At 34.8% G+C, this 19,864-nt stretch overlaps 3 protein-coding genes across 4 annotated transcripts; 1 reads left to right on the top strand and 2 right to left on the bottom strand.

The window, feature by feature from the left end:
- Nucleotides 1-245: 245 nt before the first annotated feature.
- On the top strand, nucleotides 246-785 carry LOC110732173. Its single transcript, XM_021912083.1, has one exon. It carries the CDS (start codon nucleotides 246-248, stop codon nucleotides 783-785), a length of 540 nt encoding a protein of 179 aa, XP_021767775.1.
- A 4,999-nt stretch (nucleotides 786-5,784) lies between these two features.
- LOC110732183 lies at nucleotides 5,785-10,420 on the bottom strand. 2 transcript variants are annotated; one of them, XM_021912102.1, is made up of 7 exons: nucleotides 10,156-10,420; nucleotides 7,597-7,639; nucleotides 7,433-7,520; nucleotides 7,284-7,346; nucleotides 7,080-7,175; nucleotides 6,854-6,931; nucleotides 5,785-6,181 (listed from the first exon to the last, which is right to left on the bottom strand). In XM_021912102.1, the coding sequence occupies exons 1-7, from the start codon at nucleotides 10,232-10,234 to the stop codon at nucleotides 6,095-6,097; spliced, it is 534 nt and encodes a 177-aa protein (XP_021767794.1). In that variant the 5' UTR covers nucleotides 10,235-10,420; the 3' UTR covers nucleotides 5,785-6,094. The 2 variants fall into 2 exon arrangements, with proteins under 2 accessions (XP_021767794.1, XP_021767793.1); XM_021912101.1 differs by having other exon boundaries at nucleotides 7,433-7,525.
- Nucleotides 10,421-13,123: 2,703 nt separating this feature from the next.
- Nucleotides 13,124-19,396, bottom strand: LOC110732185 (N-alpha-acetyltransferase 50-like). Its single transcript, XM_021912103.1, has 3 exons — nucleotides 19,050-19,396; nucleotides 14,413-14,535; nucleotides 13,124-13,651 (listed from the first exon to the last, which is right to left on the bottom strand). Exons 1-3 carry the CDS (start codon nucleotides 19,192-19,194, stop codon nucleotides 13,434-13,436), a joined length of 486 nt encoding a protein of 161 aa, XP_021767795.1. The 5' UTR covers nucleotides 19,195-19,396; the 3' UTR covers nucleotides 13,124-13,433.
- Nucleotides 19,397-19,864: the final 468 nt, after the last annotated feature.

Genomic DNA, 19,864 nt, shown 5'->3' on the forward strand with positions numbered 1-19,864 from the left:
TGTGATACCATCTCGAAAGTACTCTCCCCACAGACGGCGTCAAAATGTTTCGGGGTTTTTTGATGTCCTGCGGGAGAGTTACAATTCCGGGACTGGTATCCTTGCGCCTGTACCTATTGAGATACTGTGATCATCCAGTCACCGATGAACAAATGATTGAAAAAACACTCACTACCTTTCATGCAAGCAACATACTGTTGCAAGAACAATATCGTGAAAGAGGTTTTAAGAATTTTAATGAATTAATGAGTGTATTGCTTGTTGCGGAACAAAATAGCGATCTTTTGTTGAAAAATCACAATCTCAGACCAACTGGGTCTTTGGCCACTCATCATGAGGCAAATGCAACAAGTTCTTATCCACTCGAGGCAAATGCTACACGAAGAGGTGGACGTGGAAATTACAATGGCCGTGGAAAAGGTCGTGGAAATTATCGCGGACGAGGCCGAGGACGTGGTAGAAACAATTTTCAAAGAAACAGTAATTTCAAAAAATTTGAAAAACAGAAGGGACAGTCATCTGGAAGCCACAAACAAACTCTTTCAAAAGGAAAAGACACATGTTACAGATGTGGCATGACAGGACATTGGGGACGTACTTGTCGTACGGCCAAACATTTGGTAGACCTTTACCAGGCTTCTGTAAAAGGCAAAGAGAAAAATGCAGAAGCAAATTATGTTAATGAAGAAAATGCTCCATGTCCTACCCTTGATGTGTCCGATTTCTTCATGGACAATGCTGAAACTGGGAATGATTTCATCTTTGGAGAAAATAACAATGCTTAATTAACCCATCTACTGATGTAATATATACTACGTTTTAATGAATTTTCTGATATGTATTTTAAATGATTAGTCATGTACTCTTAATTTCTATCATAAATAAAAGTTTGTATGATATTATTCTAAACTAATCTCATATTTATTTTATGAAGATATGGATATACCCGAAGTTGGTTCCGAATATCATTGCCTTTTGGACAGTGGAACAACACACACTATCTTAAAGGATAGGAAATATTTTTCACAACTAAAGTTGTTTCAGGAAAATGTAAACACTATCTCCGGGTCAGCAAAATTAATTGAAGAATCTGGAAAGGCTTGTATAATGCTTCCAAATGGAACAAAATTGATGATCAATAATGCTTTATACTCGAGTAAATCTCGAAGAAATCTCATAAGTTTCAAAGATGTGCGCCAAAATGGCTATCATTTAGAAACAATGACAACGGGTCAAAAGGAGTATTTATGCCTTACGGCAGGAAAATATGGCAAGAAACACATTTATGAGAAATTGCCAGCATACTCTTCGGGGTTATACCGTATAAACATACAACCCGTGGAAATCAATATGATATCTAACCAGAAGTTAGATGACAAACATTTGATTATTTTATGGCATGATCGTTTGGGACATCCAGCAACTTGGATGATGCAAAGAATAATAGCGAATTCAATTGGACATACAATAAGGAATGCCAAAATTCCTCGATCGGATGAATTAACATGCTCTACATGTTCACTTGGCAAATTAATAATAAGACCATCCATGAACAAAATTGCTATTGAATCTCCAAAATTCTTAGAAAGAATTCAGGGAGATATTTGTGGGCCAATTAATCCGGCATGTGGACCATTTCGATATTTTATGGTTTTAATTGATGCTTCCACACGATGGTCACATGTCAGTCTGCTTTCAAGCAGAAATGTTGCTTTTGCAAAATTACTTGCCCAAATTATCAAATTAAGAGCACAATTCCCAGATCATACAATAAAGAAAATAAGGCTCGATAATGCTGGGGAATTTACATCCCAAACATTTAATGATTATTGTATGTCAATTGGAATTGATGTTGAACATCCAGTAGCTCATGTCCATACACAAAATGGTCTAGCTGAATCACTAATTAAGAGATTACAATTGATTGCAAGACCATTATTAATGAGATCAAAATTGCCATCATCTGCTTGGGGACATGCTATAATACATGCAGCAGCACTAATTAGATTGAGACCTACAACTTATCATAAATTCTCACCACTACAACTTGTTTGTGGTAGAGAACCAAGTATCTCACATCTAAAAATCTTTGGTTGTGTTGTATATGTTCCTATTGCTCCACCCCAACGAACAAAAATGGGTCCACAAAGAAGGCTGGGAATTTATGTCGGGTTTGAATCCCCATCTATAATTAAATATCTTGAACCATTGACTGGTGACTTATTTACGACTAGATTTGCCGACTGTCACTTTAATGAAACAGTATTCCCAGCCTTAGAGGGAGAGAAAGTGGACCCACACAAGAAAGAAATAGAACTTATTTGGAATGCAACACAATTGTTGATGTTAGACCCACGAACAAATATGTGTGAACAAGAAGTTAAGAAAATTGTTCATTTACAAAGTGTTGCAAATTAATTGCCTGATGCATTTGTAGACACAAAGAAGGTGACAAAATCACATATACCAGCAGAAAATGCCCCTGCACGTATTGAAATCCCAACTGGTAATAAGGCCATAGAAAATGAATCTCAGGAACGCAGAAAGCGTGGAAGACCACTTGGTTCAAAAGATTCTAAGCCAAGAAAATTGAAAAGATTGGATGGAATAGAAAATGAGACTAATAATGTTCCCCCGTCAGAAGGTCAAGAAAGACCAAATGTGGATGAAAGTAAAGAAAATGATGATAATCCAAAAGGGGACGAACAAGAAGACAACCCTACGGGAAATGAACAAGACGTTCAAAACGTCGATAACAATGAAATTTCAATGAATTACGTCTCTACCAAGACTCATTGGAATAGGAAAGATGTTATCGTGGATGAAATATTTGCAAATTCCATCGCAATCGACATTGTGTCTGATGAAAATGATGTTGAACCAAGGACAGTGGAAGAATGCCGACACAGGAGTGATTGGCCAAAGTGGAAGGAGGCAATGCTGGCCGAGTTGAAGTCACTTGAAAAACGAGAAGTTTTTGGAAAAATGACCCTTACACCAGCAGGTATAAAACCCGTTGGATACAAATGGGTATTTGTGAGAAAACGTAATGAGAAAAATGAAATAGTTAGATACAAGGCAAGACTTGTAGCCCAAGGATTTTCTCAAATTCCAGGGATTGATTATGAAGAAACATATTCTCCAGTGGTTGATGCAACTACATTAAGATTTCTGGTAAGTTTGACAGTCACAAAAGGACTGCAAATGCGATTAATGGATGTAGTGACTGCGTATTTGTATGGGTCACTCGATACGGACATTTACATGAAAGTCCCCGAAGGACTAAAACTACCAGAAAACCACAAGCCTAGACAACTGCTTTCCATAAAACTAAAAAGGTCACTTTATGGATTGAAACAATCTGGAAGGATGTGGTACAACCGTCTGAGCGAATACCTTATGAGAGAAGGATTAAAAAACAACCAAGTTAGTCCCTGTGTTTTCATAAAGCGATCACAATCAGGATTCGCTATCATTGCAGTTTATGTTGATGATTTAAATATCATCAGAACCCCAAATGAACTCGAGAAAACTGCAAAATACTTGATGAAAGAATTTGAGATGAAAGACCTTGGGAAAACTAAATTTTGCCTTGGACTACAAATTGAGCACTTGAGTCATGGCATTTTTGTCCATCAATCAAACTATACAGAAAGAGTTTTGAAACGTTTCTTCATGGACAAAGCAACCCTAACCAACTTCCCAATGGTTGTTCGTTCTTTGAATATGAAAAATGATCCATTCAGACCCCGAGAAGAAAATGAAGAGATTCTGGGTTCAGAAGTACCATACTTAAGTGCAATTGGAGCCTTAATGTACTTAGCTAACAGTACTAGACCCGACATAGCTTTCTCTGTGAATTTGTTAGCCAGGCACAACAATGCACCAACATATAGGCATTGGAAGGGAGTTCGACACTTACTCTGGTACCTACGAGGGACACAAGACCTTGGTTTATATTACCAACCAAAACAAGATGCTGCTCTCATTGGGTATGCAGACACTGGATACTTATCAGATCCTCAAAATGCCAAGTCACAAAATGGATATGTATTCACTTATGGCGGCACTGCAATATCACGGAAATCAACAAAGCAGACATTGACCGCGACATCATCAAATCATGCAGAGTTGATAGCCCTCTATGAAGCAGGACGGGAATGTGTGTGGCTGAGGTCGATGATCAGTAATATCCAAAAGGAGTGTGGAATGAACGCAATAACAGAATACCCAACCATCATCTTTGAAGACAATACAACATGTATCGCTCAAGTAACTGAAGGATATATTAAGGGAGATAAAACGAAACATATTGCCCCAAAACTGTTCTTCACACATGATCTGCAAAAGGACGAGGGAATAAATATCCAGCAAATTCAGTCTTGTGAAAATCTTGCCGACCTTTTCACCAAATCACTTCCTTCCAAGAAATTTGAGCAATTGGTTCACAAAATTGGAATGCGACATCTTCGTGATCTATGCTGAAATCAGGAGGAGTATTATATGCACTGCACTCTTTTTCCCTTCGATCAGGTTTTTATCCCACTGGGTTTTTCCTGACAAGGTTTTTAACGAGGCAGTATATCAAAGCATATTATATTTTTCTTTGAAGCAACCCATACTCCATTTCATGCGAACTTCAAGGAGGAGTGTTAAGAAAATGTCAAATGAAGTTCACATGAGTTTGGAGCACAATAGCTTATAGCTCATCACATGAGCTATATTTAGGACAATAATTTGTATATAAGTACAATTATGTAACATACTTTATGGGTAATATTTGCCTATAAATAAGTTCACTATCTTGTGAACTAGTAGAGTAAGAAGAAAAACCGACATTCTCTAATTGCTCTTTTGCTCTCTTCCATCTACATCATCGTAAAATATACAATATCATAATTACCTCTTAACAAATTTTTTTTTTTTAATATGCAGATTTGCGATTAGATTATACACTCGAGAGCATGATGCGCATTATACTCCGAAAGAGGTGGTGGAGATGATAATTCATTAATTTGTTAATAATTATGTGTTTCTTTGATTTGAATTGGATGTAATTTTGAGTGTAGGATATGCATCATGCACTTGCGTGTCCGATCTGATTTGCGTATGTTGTAAATTTGATCACTCAATATTTATTGTTAGCGATTAAAGCATTGCCTTATATGAGTACTTTGTATGAAATATGATAGTATTTGCCAATACTTGCCTTGGCCATAAACATGGTAAGGTCAGGTATACTGTATACATAGCTCTAAAGAGAGGTGAAATGTAAGTGTTAAAAGTCATAACCATATTCTAGTGTCTATATCTCCTTTAGTCCTAATGCTACTACTTCATTTACAAGACAATGTTTCAACTCTCAACGCATTACTCCAAAACCATGTCTTCAGGAATCAGGACTCTTCACCATGGCATCACTTTTACAAACTTAGGCTTTCTCTAGTACTCCATGCATCAACTATCTTCATAAAAGAAATGAATTCTGTCAAATGCATTTCTAATCTTTTAACTATCATCGCCTCATCAAATGCATCAACAACTACGTAAAAGGTAGCATGTAAAAAGGCCTGTTGCACTCATAATTTCTGAGGGCTTCCACAATAAACCAACTTACTACTTCATTTTAAGACTAAATGGAACAGGAGCTTGATTTCAAAGCTCAAAAACAGAACAAAAGCTGAAGAGCTTAAGTTTGAAGCTCGAAAAGACTTTCAAGGCAAGCCTCTAATAACGGCTTAGTATTGAATTTAAAGAATCTACTTATTTAAGCCTTCGGAATCCTTGACATGTAAATCAAACTCTTCATCTGATTTGCTTCCATATTTATTCTTAACTAAGCACTTGAGCAAATATATATACATACAAGAGGAATATGATACTATTGCTTTATTCACAGGAGTAACAATTTACAAGTATAATTAAGCAGAACAAGTAAAACAGTTTGGACCTTTATATGTACAAAATTACAAATTCTGAAGGTGAGACAACACTTTAATACCATGCTTTGTTAAGAGTTGACAAGAAGTAATCACTCTGCAGCAATTACTTTCCACCATACGTCTCGAGCTCTAGACTCTCTCAAGAGGGTTGTTCAATAAGCCATACCACCGGAGAAGCTGTCTCCGTCATGATGTAGACTCTCAGTGAGCCAGTAACCATCCCAGGAACCACCAAGCCTCTGCTTATCAAAATAGTTCTATCAAAAATGTGCAAAATGGGACTGAATAAAAGAAAACTCAGTAATTGACATGACTGAAAAACTAAGATATAAAGTAACAAATTCATGTCTGACACTTTACAGAGATACCAACCAAACTAATCCATGCAGATCATTGCAAGTCAGGAGTCCAGCCTAATAACAGGTCTAAGAATTATACGCCATTTTTACAATACAGTTGCACAGTGGTTATTTAACTCCTTGATTAAAACTCACCAATCTAGCTTGTCATTGTGACAATTTCCTACTGGAGTCGGAGACTCTCCCTCAGATGAATAGAAAATTAACAAAATAAATATTAAATATTAAGCAAAGGCACATAACATATACAAATAATCATCTTCTGTCTGAGGGCCTGAGGAGTACATGCGGAAAGCTAGCAAACAGCATCACCCCTAGAAAGGAACTACATTTCCAATCATTGTACTACGTATTGTATTTTATGTCAGAGGTTGATCAGAGGTCGAATTCTTCAAATCTGACCTGTTTTGATTATGATTTAACGAGAAAATCAAAGATTAATTATCCCTCCATTTCATTCCCTTTATATACAATTGAGGATTGGATGATGCAGAAAGCTAGAAATATGAATTAAGAGAACAGATATCACATAAGAAATGAGAAACATCAAACCTGCACCATGGTAAATTCAAATATCTCTTCTTCAGCTGGACGAGCTCCTTGCACCCAAACTCGTTGCTTGAAGCGATTCTGTGCCACAATAAAACCAATGAAGTTTATAAGCTATAACAACATTAAAATACAGGATCAGACTTTCAAATAGCAAATATCCCTCGTTGAATAGAGCAAAAATAACCAAGATGCAATTCTCGGTATATAATGGATTTTCCAAGGTTACCTCCTTAACCAATAAGCTGCTCAATATTTTCCTTTCCTTGTGGCCAAGCAACACTCGGTAGCTAGAATGGTGAAAAATTCGCCTGAAGCGTTCAAACTGCAGGAGACACAGAAAACTCAAATGCATGTTACTCTGCAGATGGGCATCATTAAAAATATTATGAAGTTGAGCTTGGATAACGAGTTGTTCAGGGAATTTACAGACCTGCCCTAAATCAAAGTGTGGTCCGAAATAAGTAGATCTTTCAAAAGGATCAAATCCAGCAAACTGTAGATAGCAAAGAGAAATAAATATCTTAAAATAAGAAGGATAGCACACTGAAAAGGTGAAGCCCATCAGTACGGAAATTTTACCCTATACATAACCTCAATCCCATAATCTTGACGAGGTTGATCATTGTACTTCAGGGCATCTAGCTGCTGACTAACAGCTTCCTCTGCACTAAACTACATGGAATATTAAAATAGATTTTATAACGAATAAGAGAAAGACAACAAACTCTGCAGAATTTTATTACATGTAGAGTTGGACCAAAAGGTTTCTTCTTGCGAGCTTCAAGCCTACACAAGCATGATTTCAGTGAAAGAAGTTAATAAGCAGGTCTAGCTTCAGGATGATACAAATTTTTTTAAAAAGGAGGTAATATTCAATCAAAAATTTCAGTAAAAAAAAAATAATCCATGAGTTTCAAGACTCAAGCCATGACCATCATCATGAACACTTTCCAAGTTTCCAAAATATAAGTCCTTATTTAACCGATGCAAGTGAAAGAATGACTGGACCAAAAACAAGTTGCAAGTCACCAATGCAAAGTGGATTTTTTGACATTAGCAAGGAATGATACATTTACCAAAATACAAAAGGGGTTTGCTTTCTATTCTTCCCGGAAAATCGTTGAGAGTTAAAAATACCTTGTGATAGTGGATCCTTCAATTCACTCTAGGCATATGATCTGAAATCAAATTGGTGACCTTTTTGGCTCTAAAACAACCATTGGATTCACTCATATAAGTTAATGAAGTGGCCTAAGAGGATAAACACTCTTTGGAAGGTCAAGTAATTGTTAAGGCATATGGGTAGTATAAAACTCGGAGGGGTCGGGCAAAGCTACTTTTTTGCGAATTTGTTATTTTCTTTCGAAGATTTTGGAGGTCTCGGTTCAAGACTGATAGGGCACCTTTACCAAGAGGGGTCATTAGTAGAAGTTATCAAGGGTTGGCTAGAAATTTTCAGATTTTCTTGTATACAATGGATTGATCTTGACCATTTAGTTGTTATCTAAGGCCATTAGTAGAAGTTATCAAGGGTTTTTAACTTATGCACTACTGCTTATATAAGGAGCTCTTTTAGATTATATTATGGAACTTTGGATGGATTATGAGCATATGAGATTTTCTCTCCATTTGCATTTTTGTGAGCACTCTATGGCAAACCTTAATCTTTGTTTTTTTGTTTCATGAGAGGCAAGAAACCAGAATACAAGAAAAGCAAAAATAACAGAACAGGAAATAAACCAAACAAGCTAACCAACTACCTACGGAGGGACTAAGCGTGGGATCGCCACGCCCCTAGAATCCTCCTCTAAAATCCTACTTAACTCTATCGGAACTACATTATTATGAAAATCAAGTTGAGAGTCTTGAATCATTCCGCCGTTGGCCAACCAATCCGCCGCTCAATTCCCTTCTCTATAAACCTGAATTACTTTAATCTTTGTTATTGAGATGACTAGATGAGTGATATAAACATTATATTCTTCAGCCTTTGTGATTGTAGAAAAAATTTAACTAGTTTGCTTGTTGATTTCCTTGTTTTTTCCTCAAAACATAAAAATCCAAAAATAGCTTCTTGGAAATTGAGAGAATTATGATGTATTGAATGTTTGGGGTAATAATTACATATCAGTCTATACTTAAATTATAAAGTGGTACTCCGTATGAAATACAAAGTCTAGGGAGAGGTGGGTTCAAAGATCACTAAAGAAGTATAAAGAATTATTGCTTAACAGAATTATTGCACATAAGTTAGGGGTTTTCCTTTAAGGGTGCATACATTTGAATCACCCCCTTACCCAGCTTAGAGTGGGGAGCCTCTTTAGAGACTTTAGGATGATGTTATACCTATTAGGGCCTATTAGCATGACAATGAAAACCCTATTGTAGACCCTATGATGACACTATACTTCCTCCGTTTTTTTTGTTATTGCACCATAGGGGTTGGATACAAATATTTTGGTATTGGAAAAAAGTAAGAGAGAGAAAGGTAAAAATACAAAATTGCCCATATGACATATTGATAAATTAAAAAGTAAGAGTGAAAAAGTAAGGGTATGTTGGGTATTTGTAGTGTGAACACAAGTTATTTTTTTTTTTCTAAAGTGGAAATAGTGCAATATTTATGAAACTTCCTAAAAAGACAAGTGATGCAATAATAAAAGAACGGAGGAAGTATTTTTTTCATTTGCAGGTATACCTATTAATACATAGCCTATTAGGCTTCGACTAATACAAATTTAAGCTGCGTCCCCAAGTCTCAAACCTGACCTTGGTGAAGCTAGAACAACTCCTTAGTCCTTACTATCTGTTCAAACAATTGTTGACATGTTGTTAGTCCATCGTAGACACTAGGAAGGTCCAAATATGTCATTTTGTTCGGTTAACACAATAATGGACACATAACGAGCCACAATAAGCACAAAAGTACATGGGTTACCAACTAAACTAGCTTACACGTCCAAAAGAGTACACCTTTAATTAATTATAAGTAACATATATAATCAAAATTAAATCAAATTGAAGAATCAGCTAAACAACTTAAAACTCAACATTTCCATATATATTAGAATCATTTTTGGACCAAAACTACCCTATATAAGCTTTCTCGAGTAGGGCAATGATGTAAACGAAATTCATACATAACTATGTTTCGGGTACTACCCCAAAGACGTTACCAACTAAGCTAGCAAGTATCCACAATTCCACACGAATCAAATCATTAATCACTAGATAACAGTTGTAACAATAATAAATTACATAAAGTAAATATATTAAATAAATGAATCAAGATTAAAAATTACCAATCAGCAGAGAGAAAATCAGGGATATCAGCAGAAGCTCTGAAACGGGAAGAAGTCCTCCTTTGTTGCAGTTGTCCATTAAAGGATTTGGAAAAGAGTGTCAGAGATTGAGGACTTGCTAAAGATGAACTAAACGACATCGTTCTTCTTCTTCTTCTTCTTCTTCACTGAATTTGATTATCTTTTTCTGGGTTTTCTGGGTTTAAGATTATGGGAAAAAAATTTGATCAAATTATATGAAAATTGTTGAATGGTTTGTATTTGTAATACTGGGTTTTGGTCCAATTTTTTTGGGATGCTTTTGATGTTATGACCGTTGGATCAAGATGATTGGATGAGCATCCGACGTGGCAATAGTCGCATTAGAGTGTTGTTTTAGATACGTGAATAGAATAAGTACTAGATGAAGCCCGTACGATGCACGGGTCGATCTATTTTTTTTAAAAAAAATATTTTCATATTTATGTGATTACATTTGTTATTTTATTAGTTATACACTTGTACGTAATACATCATTTTCTCTGTATTTGTTTTAAAATATTAGATAAATTTCATAATCTCAAAAGATAATATTTCGTATTTAATTAATGTAACCATTAATATCTCATTGGTCAATTATGCTTATGTGACACTTGAATTATTTATTGGATATAACTATAATTTATAATCTTACGTGGCACGTTAACTAATCTTAGGTGGCATAATCCTATTGTAGCGTTTTAAAAATATTAATCCTATGTGACGCTCTAATAATTTTTTAAAAATAAAAATCCTATGTGGTGCTCTTAAATCTCGGGAAAAAACTCCCCTTTATATATATATATATATATATATATATATATATTAGTGGTAAATTTGCCCATGATAAGAGTCATTCATAAGACTCCAACAAAAAGAGGAGAGGGCAAATCTACGATGTCAATTTGGGTGGTGGGTTGAGTCGAGCACGATTTCATCTAGTCTGGATAGGTTCAGTATTGGTTGAGATCAATTTATATCATGTTAAGATCTTTTTGAGTTTATGTAATATTCGGGTTGGTTTAATTTGAGTTTGAATTGAGCCAGTTTGAGTTTTCTACTGAAACAAATTTGTACTATGTTACAAAGTATTATAGGTCTAGGTCAAGTGGTCGTTATTAATAGATTAAACTCATTATAATCTTAAAATGTTATGAGTTTTGTGAATACTCAATGTGAATGCCCAAGGGCCCCAAGGCATGATTTATAGTAGAATTACAAGACATTTAATGTATAGGCAAATGTTTTTCCTAAGCCTAGTAATCTATATGTTGAAATATATGACTTGTGTAAGGCTAGTAATAGAAGTGTGCTTTAACTATAAATACTCGGTGAAATATGCAAAATTACCATTCTTCATTCATCCGTATTTGCAACTATATTACAGATAGTGAAAACCTTTTTTCTTTTAAAGAAATAGTGAAAACCTTCTACGCTCTTTCTCTTTATATATTTTGCAACACATCCTATAAAAAGTCGGACGAAAGGTTTAAAAAATAGTTTGACCAAGGCCCTCAAGAGTCAAGAGTTCCTGATGTTCATCTATTTGTTGGTTTTCGAAAGTCCAAAGACTTGTTGTTTTGACAAGTAAAAAGCAAGCCGAAGACCCAAGACTAAGTCATGATATAGAAGTTTTTGATCCATGACTAAGTCATAGTAATACAGAAGTTTCTTCCTCAGCTTCACCTATCAATTAATCTACTTTAAGGTCTTTAACTTCACCAAATGAAATCAAGATATTCTACATATAACCTCTCAATTTAACTCCTAAAACTTGCTTCAGTAACTCGAAATTACAGAGAAATGGCCAACTCTAATGTCACACACAGGCAAGTCTCAACCTTAGGCTCAGCACCCACTAAAGAAACAGATGATCATGAACCGAAAAGCTCAAGTTCGAAGCCAATATTCAACATTAACATCAGCATCTCTTTCTCATCTGCCTTCAACATACCCTCAACTCTGGAAGCAGCTGCTGCTAGAATCCTAAGAAACTTGGGCACTTTCCTACCATTCTATGTTATTTTCATAGGGGTTGTCCTGTTAATCACCCTTATTCCACAGCGAAAATTCTCATTGTTTCTCTTGCTTGTAAACACAAATTTCACTGTCCTGTACTTGTTACTGTTGCGCGCGTTTCCTAGCTCACTGTTGCTCCATAAATGGATCGACAAGCGACTTATATTTGCTGCACTTGCAGTAGCCACCATAGTTGAGATGATTGTCACTGATGCTGGCCTTCATCTTTTTTTTACGCTTGTTGGTACCATCCCTGTCATACTTATTCATGCTGTTTTGCAAGCTACTGAAGGGTATTCTGTCATTGAGGATCAAGTAACAGGAGCTAATGATTATATTGCTGAGACTGTGTGAGTATAATCTTGTTGGCTTGGGTGAATGAATTGCTGAATAAAGCTGTGTATTAAGTTGTATGACTATGTAATTGTATTGATATATTGAATGAATATGAATGTTCATACCAATTCAAGGGTTTTTCATCATCATCGACTCATCGTTAACAACAATCAACCATACAAATCCGGGTAAAGTCAAACTTAGAATTACAACCCTGTATTGGTATCAGAATGCAGAATTACCTGCCAATAAAAACCATGAACTGTAAGAGCTATAGGAGCAAGCTGAAATCCGACAAGAATAGAAAATCGTTTTGAATGTTTAAACTACTCGAGGACTTTTCCTAAGAGATTCTTGGGTAAGCAAGCTTTCTAGGAAGGCTCCCTTGGTCTAAGCTCGAGAGACATACCCGTGTAATAAACTCACCACAAGCACTACAATGTTAAATACAATGAAAAGCGAAGGTAGTTGCCTTCCTGCAAATCTGCAATCCTTGTGTCAATTCTATTACATAGTACTAATGTACTATATGTTGTTGTCAGAGTCTTACAAAACAAAAGTAACTAACTTGAGCAAACTAATTAGATGGGCAAACTATAATTTAACTTCTCAAACTAGCTAAAATTTAACAAAGTAATAAACAGGACCAGAATCATCCCATTTTTCAACACAGGGAAGTTGATATTTGCCACAGCATGGTAGTTTTGGTTTGTATTAGAATGGACAATAGAGACTGTAGAAAAGGTCCTACAATTGTAAAAATCACAAAATCTCGAGATTTAGCAGACAAGAATGGTATCATACCCCCATATATGATAACTAATACTGAGTACAAACTAAGTTTGAGACTAAACAATCTTCTGAAGTTCAAAACTCAGCTTCAGCTACAAACATAAGAAAAGCGGTCATTTCTTCGGTTGAGGAGGAGAAAGGTACTTGGTGACAACGTAACAGTCTGCTGGAGTGATGTTTGTGTAATAGTTGTGGATGGTATCTGTGATATCAAAGCCGAATTTCTTGTAGAAATTGAGAGCATCCTCGTTATTGGTTTGAACATGCATATAAATCTCAGATATGTTTTGCTTGGAGGAGAGTTCAAGTACATGGTTCAAAAGCTTCGTACCTGTGCAAAACCACAGAGAACCCATCAGACAAAAAGAATTCCACAGAGCAGCACTAAACTAAAGTGGTAATTTTTATAGGCTCAAGATCAGACGTATAATCTTTATGGGAAACTTGGAGCAAACAAGGTACTCCAAAGTCTCCAATATTAAAGGAGTTCAGGAGTCAAGGGTTAAGAATTCAAATTTCAGACATAATATCTGATGGAAAAACTAAGCATCTATCACAATTGAATAAAATTAAGGGAAATTTTATTTTTGGATAAATCAGGTCATTCTATCATGGTGACTTCTATTATAGATAATCTCAGTTTAAATATAGGTTTATAGAGAAGTTCATCAAGGATGTTAACCCAAATAGAGATAGCACCATTATTTGAGTGCTGACATAGAAACTTGATCAAACAAAGCAAGTCGCAAGTGCTGACGAAAATATTTCAAACAAACCAAGTCACAAGAGCTGACGTGGAAAGATTTCAAACATAGCAAGTCGCCTTCAATACAATGTTTCATTTTTTAGAATAGTTAAAACTTATTTAACTAGACAAATTAGCTGTTATGAGCAATGAATTATAAATTTTGAATCAATCTTGGGGCCATTGGACAGAAGTTACCATCTTTATTCAAACAATCATAAATTCACATTCTCAATTTAACAAAGGAGCAAAACAGCATACATCTCACTAACAAATACAAAGTACTATTATGATGGATTATAAATTCCATCCTTGATTTGACAAGAAAGATAGCAGTATATACTTACCAATACCTAGCCCACGATAGGGTGCCAAAACGCCCAATGTCATAATATAAACCCGAACAGCTCCAGCATCTTTCTTCTCAATACGACATGCAACTGCTCCAACACATATATCACTGTAGTAAGCTGCGATTGGAAAACAGATACGGATGAATATTTCATATACTAGTATTAATTAGTTGGACTCAAAAAGAGAAATTATGAGGCTCCAAACAGAGCCTTTAGAAATGGATACCTACATATCTCCCCCTCTTTTTGTCTATTCAATAAGTTTACTACTACATACAGTCGATACAGATAGGTTCACCATTATTTTTACTTTTTAATCACAATCAAGTTACTTTCAATACCCAGCTTGTTTTTCTTGTGGCCATGAATCATTGCATACTAATAGAGAAATAGCTTCACAATTTTCATAAGATTAACCATTTTTATCTATTACTAGCATTTTTGTTTTATTAAAGTCTTTTCACGACTAGAATTGACAAAAACAATAAATTATAATTTCATTTTATCCCAAGTGAGAATTAATAATGTGTTGTGACATTACTGTTCCAGCCAGCAACTGCATTCATGGAAGCGTGGGTCGGTATATTACCACTGACAGAGTTAAGAACAGAATGCCTCTAAAAAGAGCAATCCTTTTTGTTAGAAACAGATAATGGATCTTTTAATATCTGCATCAACAAACACTGTGCCGTAATAAATCTACAACAATAACTAAACCTTTTTTCCAAATTCTTTTATGCAGGAAAGGCTACTTTTTATATCAATAGGTTACACCGTTACAAAACATGACAAGAAGTGACACGTGAATACAAAAACAGTAACTAAGTACCCAGCAATTAATATCTACAATCTAACAAAGACTACAGAGCGTTGGTAATTTCAAATTTGCCATGCACAAACACTATCGTTTTTCTTTTTCAAAGATCACAACAATCAGCAGTGCAACACCGATGCCATCAATTCTCTTCATCATAGAATGATTAGGTACTGAGATCTGTATGGCATGATCTTGCACTAATCTACAATTTGGCAAACACAATTTATACATGTACTCCAAGCCACCCCATGATATTAGTACTCATTCAATTCTAGTGGATATGATGTGACAGTTCACAATGCAAAGAAGTTTTGCGTTCACACCAAAAAGGCATTGGATCCAGTATCCTCTAGACCCTATGCTGATACCTAAATCAGAAAGGAGATTGGCACTTTAAAGAAACATCAACAGACAGCAAATATAGAAAGTCAAGCTCCAAAATCTTAACACAAATAAGCAGTGTGTCTAATGATAATTTTTTCGGGTCTTAAGACAGCAAGATTGAGTAATGTTAAGTCAATACACAGTCTAGAGTTAATAGATGGCAATTAAAGCTAACATGTTAAGCTGACCCAAGAAAATTGCTACCTTTCATACCAAGTTTGTCAGCAACCAAAATCCTAACCGAAATAGGTGGAGGGATATCAAGGATAAGATCATTGAATCATTTCAATAGATCATAGGTCTTTTTCATTAATAATTTAACAATTTACTAAGGCTCCTTTAAATATTATATTTAAAAGACAACAAGTGAAACTTTTCTATGATTGCAGATTCAGCAACATGAAAAATGATGTTAGGGGCCAAAACAAAATGGATATAACTGAGCTTATGAACTAGCAATGGTCTAGCGCTTGTATGCTCGAGGTCACAACCGTTCAACTATTGAACTATGTGAACTTTCTGACACATACCATATATTTTTAACAAAAATACCAGGCAGGCCATAATTCCAGATTTTTAAAGGGAAAAAATGATGGAAATGGTTAAAATGAAAGATTTAGGAAAAGAAAAGAAAGCTTAAGATGAACCTTAAGTCAGGGGACAGTTTTATACAGCAGATACAATTACAAAGATTTAAAATCTATTCAGATTACATCTTACACCACTACAGAAAAAAGAGCACTGGAACAAAGGTATAAAGTTACTTCACGCTGAGAGCTTAAGGTAACAAACTAAAGACAGAAGAAACGAAGTTAAAAAGGAAAAGGAGGACTCAAGTTTAGCATTTTATCTTATATAGCTCATAACAAGCTACCTAGCTATTGCAGCTTACCAATAAGTAGTATAAGATGTAGTTGCACTGTGGCTACAATAAAGTGTAATGCACTGCATTATATCTTCAAGAAGGAAATTTAATAGATTGAACTCAAGTTTAATATTTAGGCCCTGTTCTCTTCACCTTAAAAAAATAATATTAAGTAAAAATAATTTCACTTCAGTAAAAATAAGTTCAGTCAGTAAAATTAATTTCAGTTCAGTAAAAATAAGTTCAGTTCAATAAAAAAAAGTTCAGTTCAGTAAAATTCAGTATTCTTAAAGAAGAATTATAATAGGAAATCAGTAAAAATAATTTCGGTTCAGTAAAAATAATTTAAGTTCAGTAAAAATAATTTCAGTTCAGTAAAAATAAGTTCAGTTCAGTAAAAATAATTTCAGTTTAGCAAAATTAAGGTGAATCAAACAGGGCCTTATAGTCTATTACTCATAGTACTGGAAATAAGACTTGCATATACACTAAGTTAAGAAAAAGAAAAACCTACAAATTTGGATTCATATGGAAAGAGAATCAACATGATAAAAAAGTTTAAAAGACAAAGACATGAATAGACACCAAGCGGTAGAAATAGAGAACTAAAAAAAAAAAAAGGATTCATTTGAAAAAGAATCAACCTGATCAAAAAATTAAAAAGACAATCTAAAAGAACAGAATTGCGCAACGATACAATGTTCCCATTCTACAATCAAGTACATAGGACCCTTTTTCAGCTAAATAAAAAACAGAGGCTGTAAAAAACTTATATGGAAATACCTCTCTCCACAATTTTCTAAAGAGCCCCTTTACAAACCTCTCAACAATGTCAGCTCTTTCCATCAAAATAGCAATAGTTTCTTATGAGATAATATTGTTTCCAAAGGAACAGTACCCAAAGGAGACAACCCTGAATAGTTCCTGCTACCCCTACACAGCCATACCTCCTTCCCTCTCTATCCCTCAAAGAATTCCTTTTCTGGTAAAAATGTATTGCCAGTTCTATCCTAACATTAATCACACAGAACCAAAAAGACCCAACCCTTACTGCTGTGAACAACTAAAAACTATTGAACAAATCATGTTACCTTATAAAATATTCCATTAAAGCCAACTAAATAAACATGTATGCTAAGCAAAGAGAGTGAAAGAATAAGACTCAGATACAAAAAGAGGCAGGTGATAAAAATGGGGAGAAAATGCCATGGCAGGAATATCCAATCAATAGGAAAAGAAAGAATCGTGAAAATGACATAAAAGACAAGTAGATTACTATACCTAATCAAAAAAGACTACATAGAACAGCAACATAAAAGCTCCCCTCTACAAAAAAACCTTCATTATATTACTCTTACATAGTCACGTTATCCTCCCTATAATAGCTTGCTTCATCTAGAATTACCATAAATCATCACAGCAATGAGGATTACCTTCTTTCCACTTTGTAAAATATTAACCCAAAAAAAAAACAAAGCTGATTGGTCATCAATCCAGCATAACTTCAACAAATGTTCAAACATCTAAAATCCATAATCAGAAAAATCTTTCTTCATCTAACTCAACTTTGCAACCGCAAAAACTCTTTTTTTGACAAAAATGCTTCACTTATCTTACAAATATATGCCTCCATTTGCACAAGTAGCATTCAACCTCCCTCCTTAAACCCTACCCCTCAAAGGCTCAAACCCATGTTTGCCAATTAATCCCTTCTGACAAGGTCAATCAGTACCTTCACTAGTTCAAAAATCTGAAAGCTCTAGCATGAGACTGCATTCAGAGATGATTGAAGTGTAAAAAACTATCCTTAATGCCAACTGCTCACAAGTACTTTCAGAGCCCTCGTCCGGGGCTAAGGAAATTCAAGCACACATAGATAATTGATACAACAAGTCAACAACAACAACAAAGCCTTATTCCCAAATGATTTGAGGTAAGCTAAAATGAATTGTCACAAGTAACCGTCTGATAAACACAGATAATTGATATAGCAAGAAAAATCAAAGGCATAATGGTTTTAAAAAATGACTCCCCTATGTAAAACAAACAGCTTCCAATATATAAGTTCAAAATCAACAAAACGGTGAGAATGTTTGATCAACCAACATACTACCAAATCGATCCCCTATATTTGTGCAGAGAAAGCTCAATAGTTAGTAGACTTTACTACTATTAACCTGGTTCCATGACTTCCATTCGTATAAACAAATACATCAAAAACTTCAACTAGGGCAGAAATGAACCCATTTAATTCTAAGTTACATTTAATAATCAAATCGAAGGAAATCAACAAGAAAAGCATAAATTCCACAAAATCAATATACAAAATGTAGCAAATCACCCAAATAGGCAAAAATGGAGAATTTTCATATAGTAAATGGACAAAATTCAATATTTTCACAAATACCCAGAATAAAATATCAACATTATTTTAAATACCCAGAATAAAAATTCAACAAAAACCAACAAAAAATGTGCAATTCTACAGAAATTCAATCGAACAATCATAAAAAAAAATGCGACAAAATGGAGAAACCCCAGATGAAAAAGGGGGAAAAAACGAACCTAATTTGGTGAATTCACCAGAAGCAAGTGCATCAACGTAATACTTATCATTGTATCGAACAGGAAAGAGGGTAACATTGAGCTTTTTAAGCTGCATTATATTCTTGTCCCTTACTTCATCCAACGAAATTGTCACTTCTTTCATCCTTTCTCTCTCCTCAACTAACCAGAAATTAATAAATTATACTGTTCTAATGAAAATTGTTTAAGATATGAACCCAGAAATCGCTATTTACTGTACTGAATCCTACGATTGAGGATTGCAGGAAGAGAAGAGAGAGAAAGAGAGAGAGGAGAAGGGCGAACAAGGGCTATTGTTTTTGGGCATGGGAGGAGGAGTCAATGCCATCTTACAAGTAACAACTTGTATATACGGGTCGGGTTTAACCCTTTGTTCACGGGCTCGCCATGGAGAAGCCCATACATTGGCCTCCAAGGACTAGAACTCTAGAAGTAGAGGTAGTTAATGAGTCCTTTTATATTCGTTTATTTAGGTGTCAAATATTTTGGTTTAAGTATGAAGTTTGCAAATCTCTTCCCAAATAATGTAATCTGTGGATTATTATGGAGAGTAAGACGTTTTTCTACCTATATTAACTATTAAGTTTCGAGTTGAGCATGATATTTTTTACGGAGTATTAGATTTGGTTTAGGTTTCGAGTTGAGCGTGATATGTTTGATTAGATTTGGTTTGTTAAATCAGCTTTGTCAAATTTATTTGGAATTGAATCTTGCTCAAATATTTTCTTTACAGTTTTAATGAGCTACTTCGTATCTATAACAAAAAACTATTTAGGAATATAATTTATTGAGTT

Source organism: Chenopodium quinoa, unplaced genomic scaffold, assembly GCF_001683475.1.
Source record: "Chenopodium quinoa cultivar QQ74 unplaced genomic scaffold, ASM168347v1, whole genome shotgun sequence".
Taxonomy (NCBI): Eukaryota; Viridiplantae; Streptophyta; class Magnoliopsida; order Caryophyllales; family Amaranthaceae; genus Chenopodium; species Chenopodium quinoa.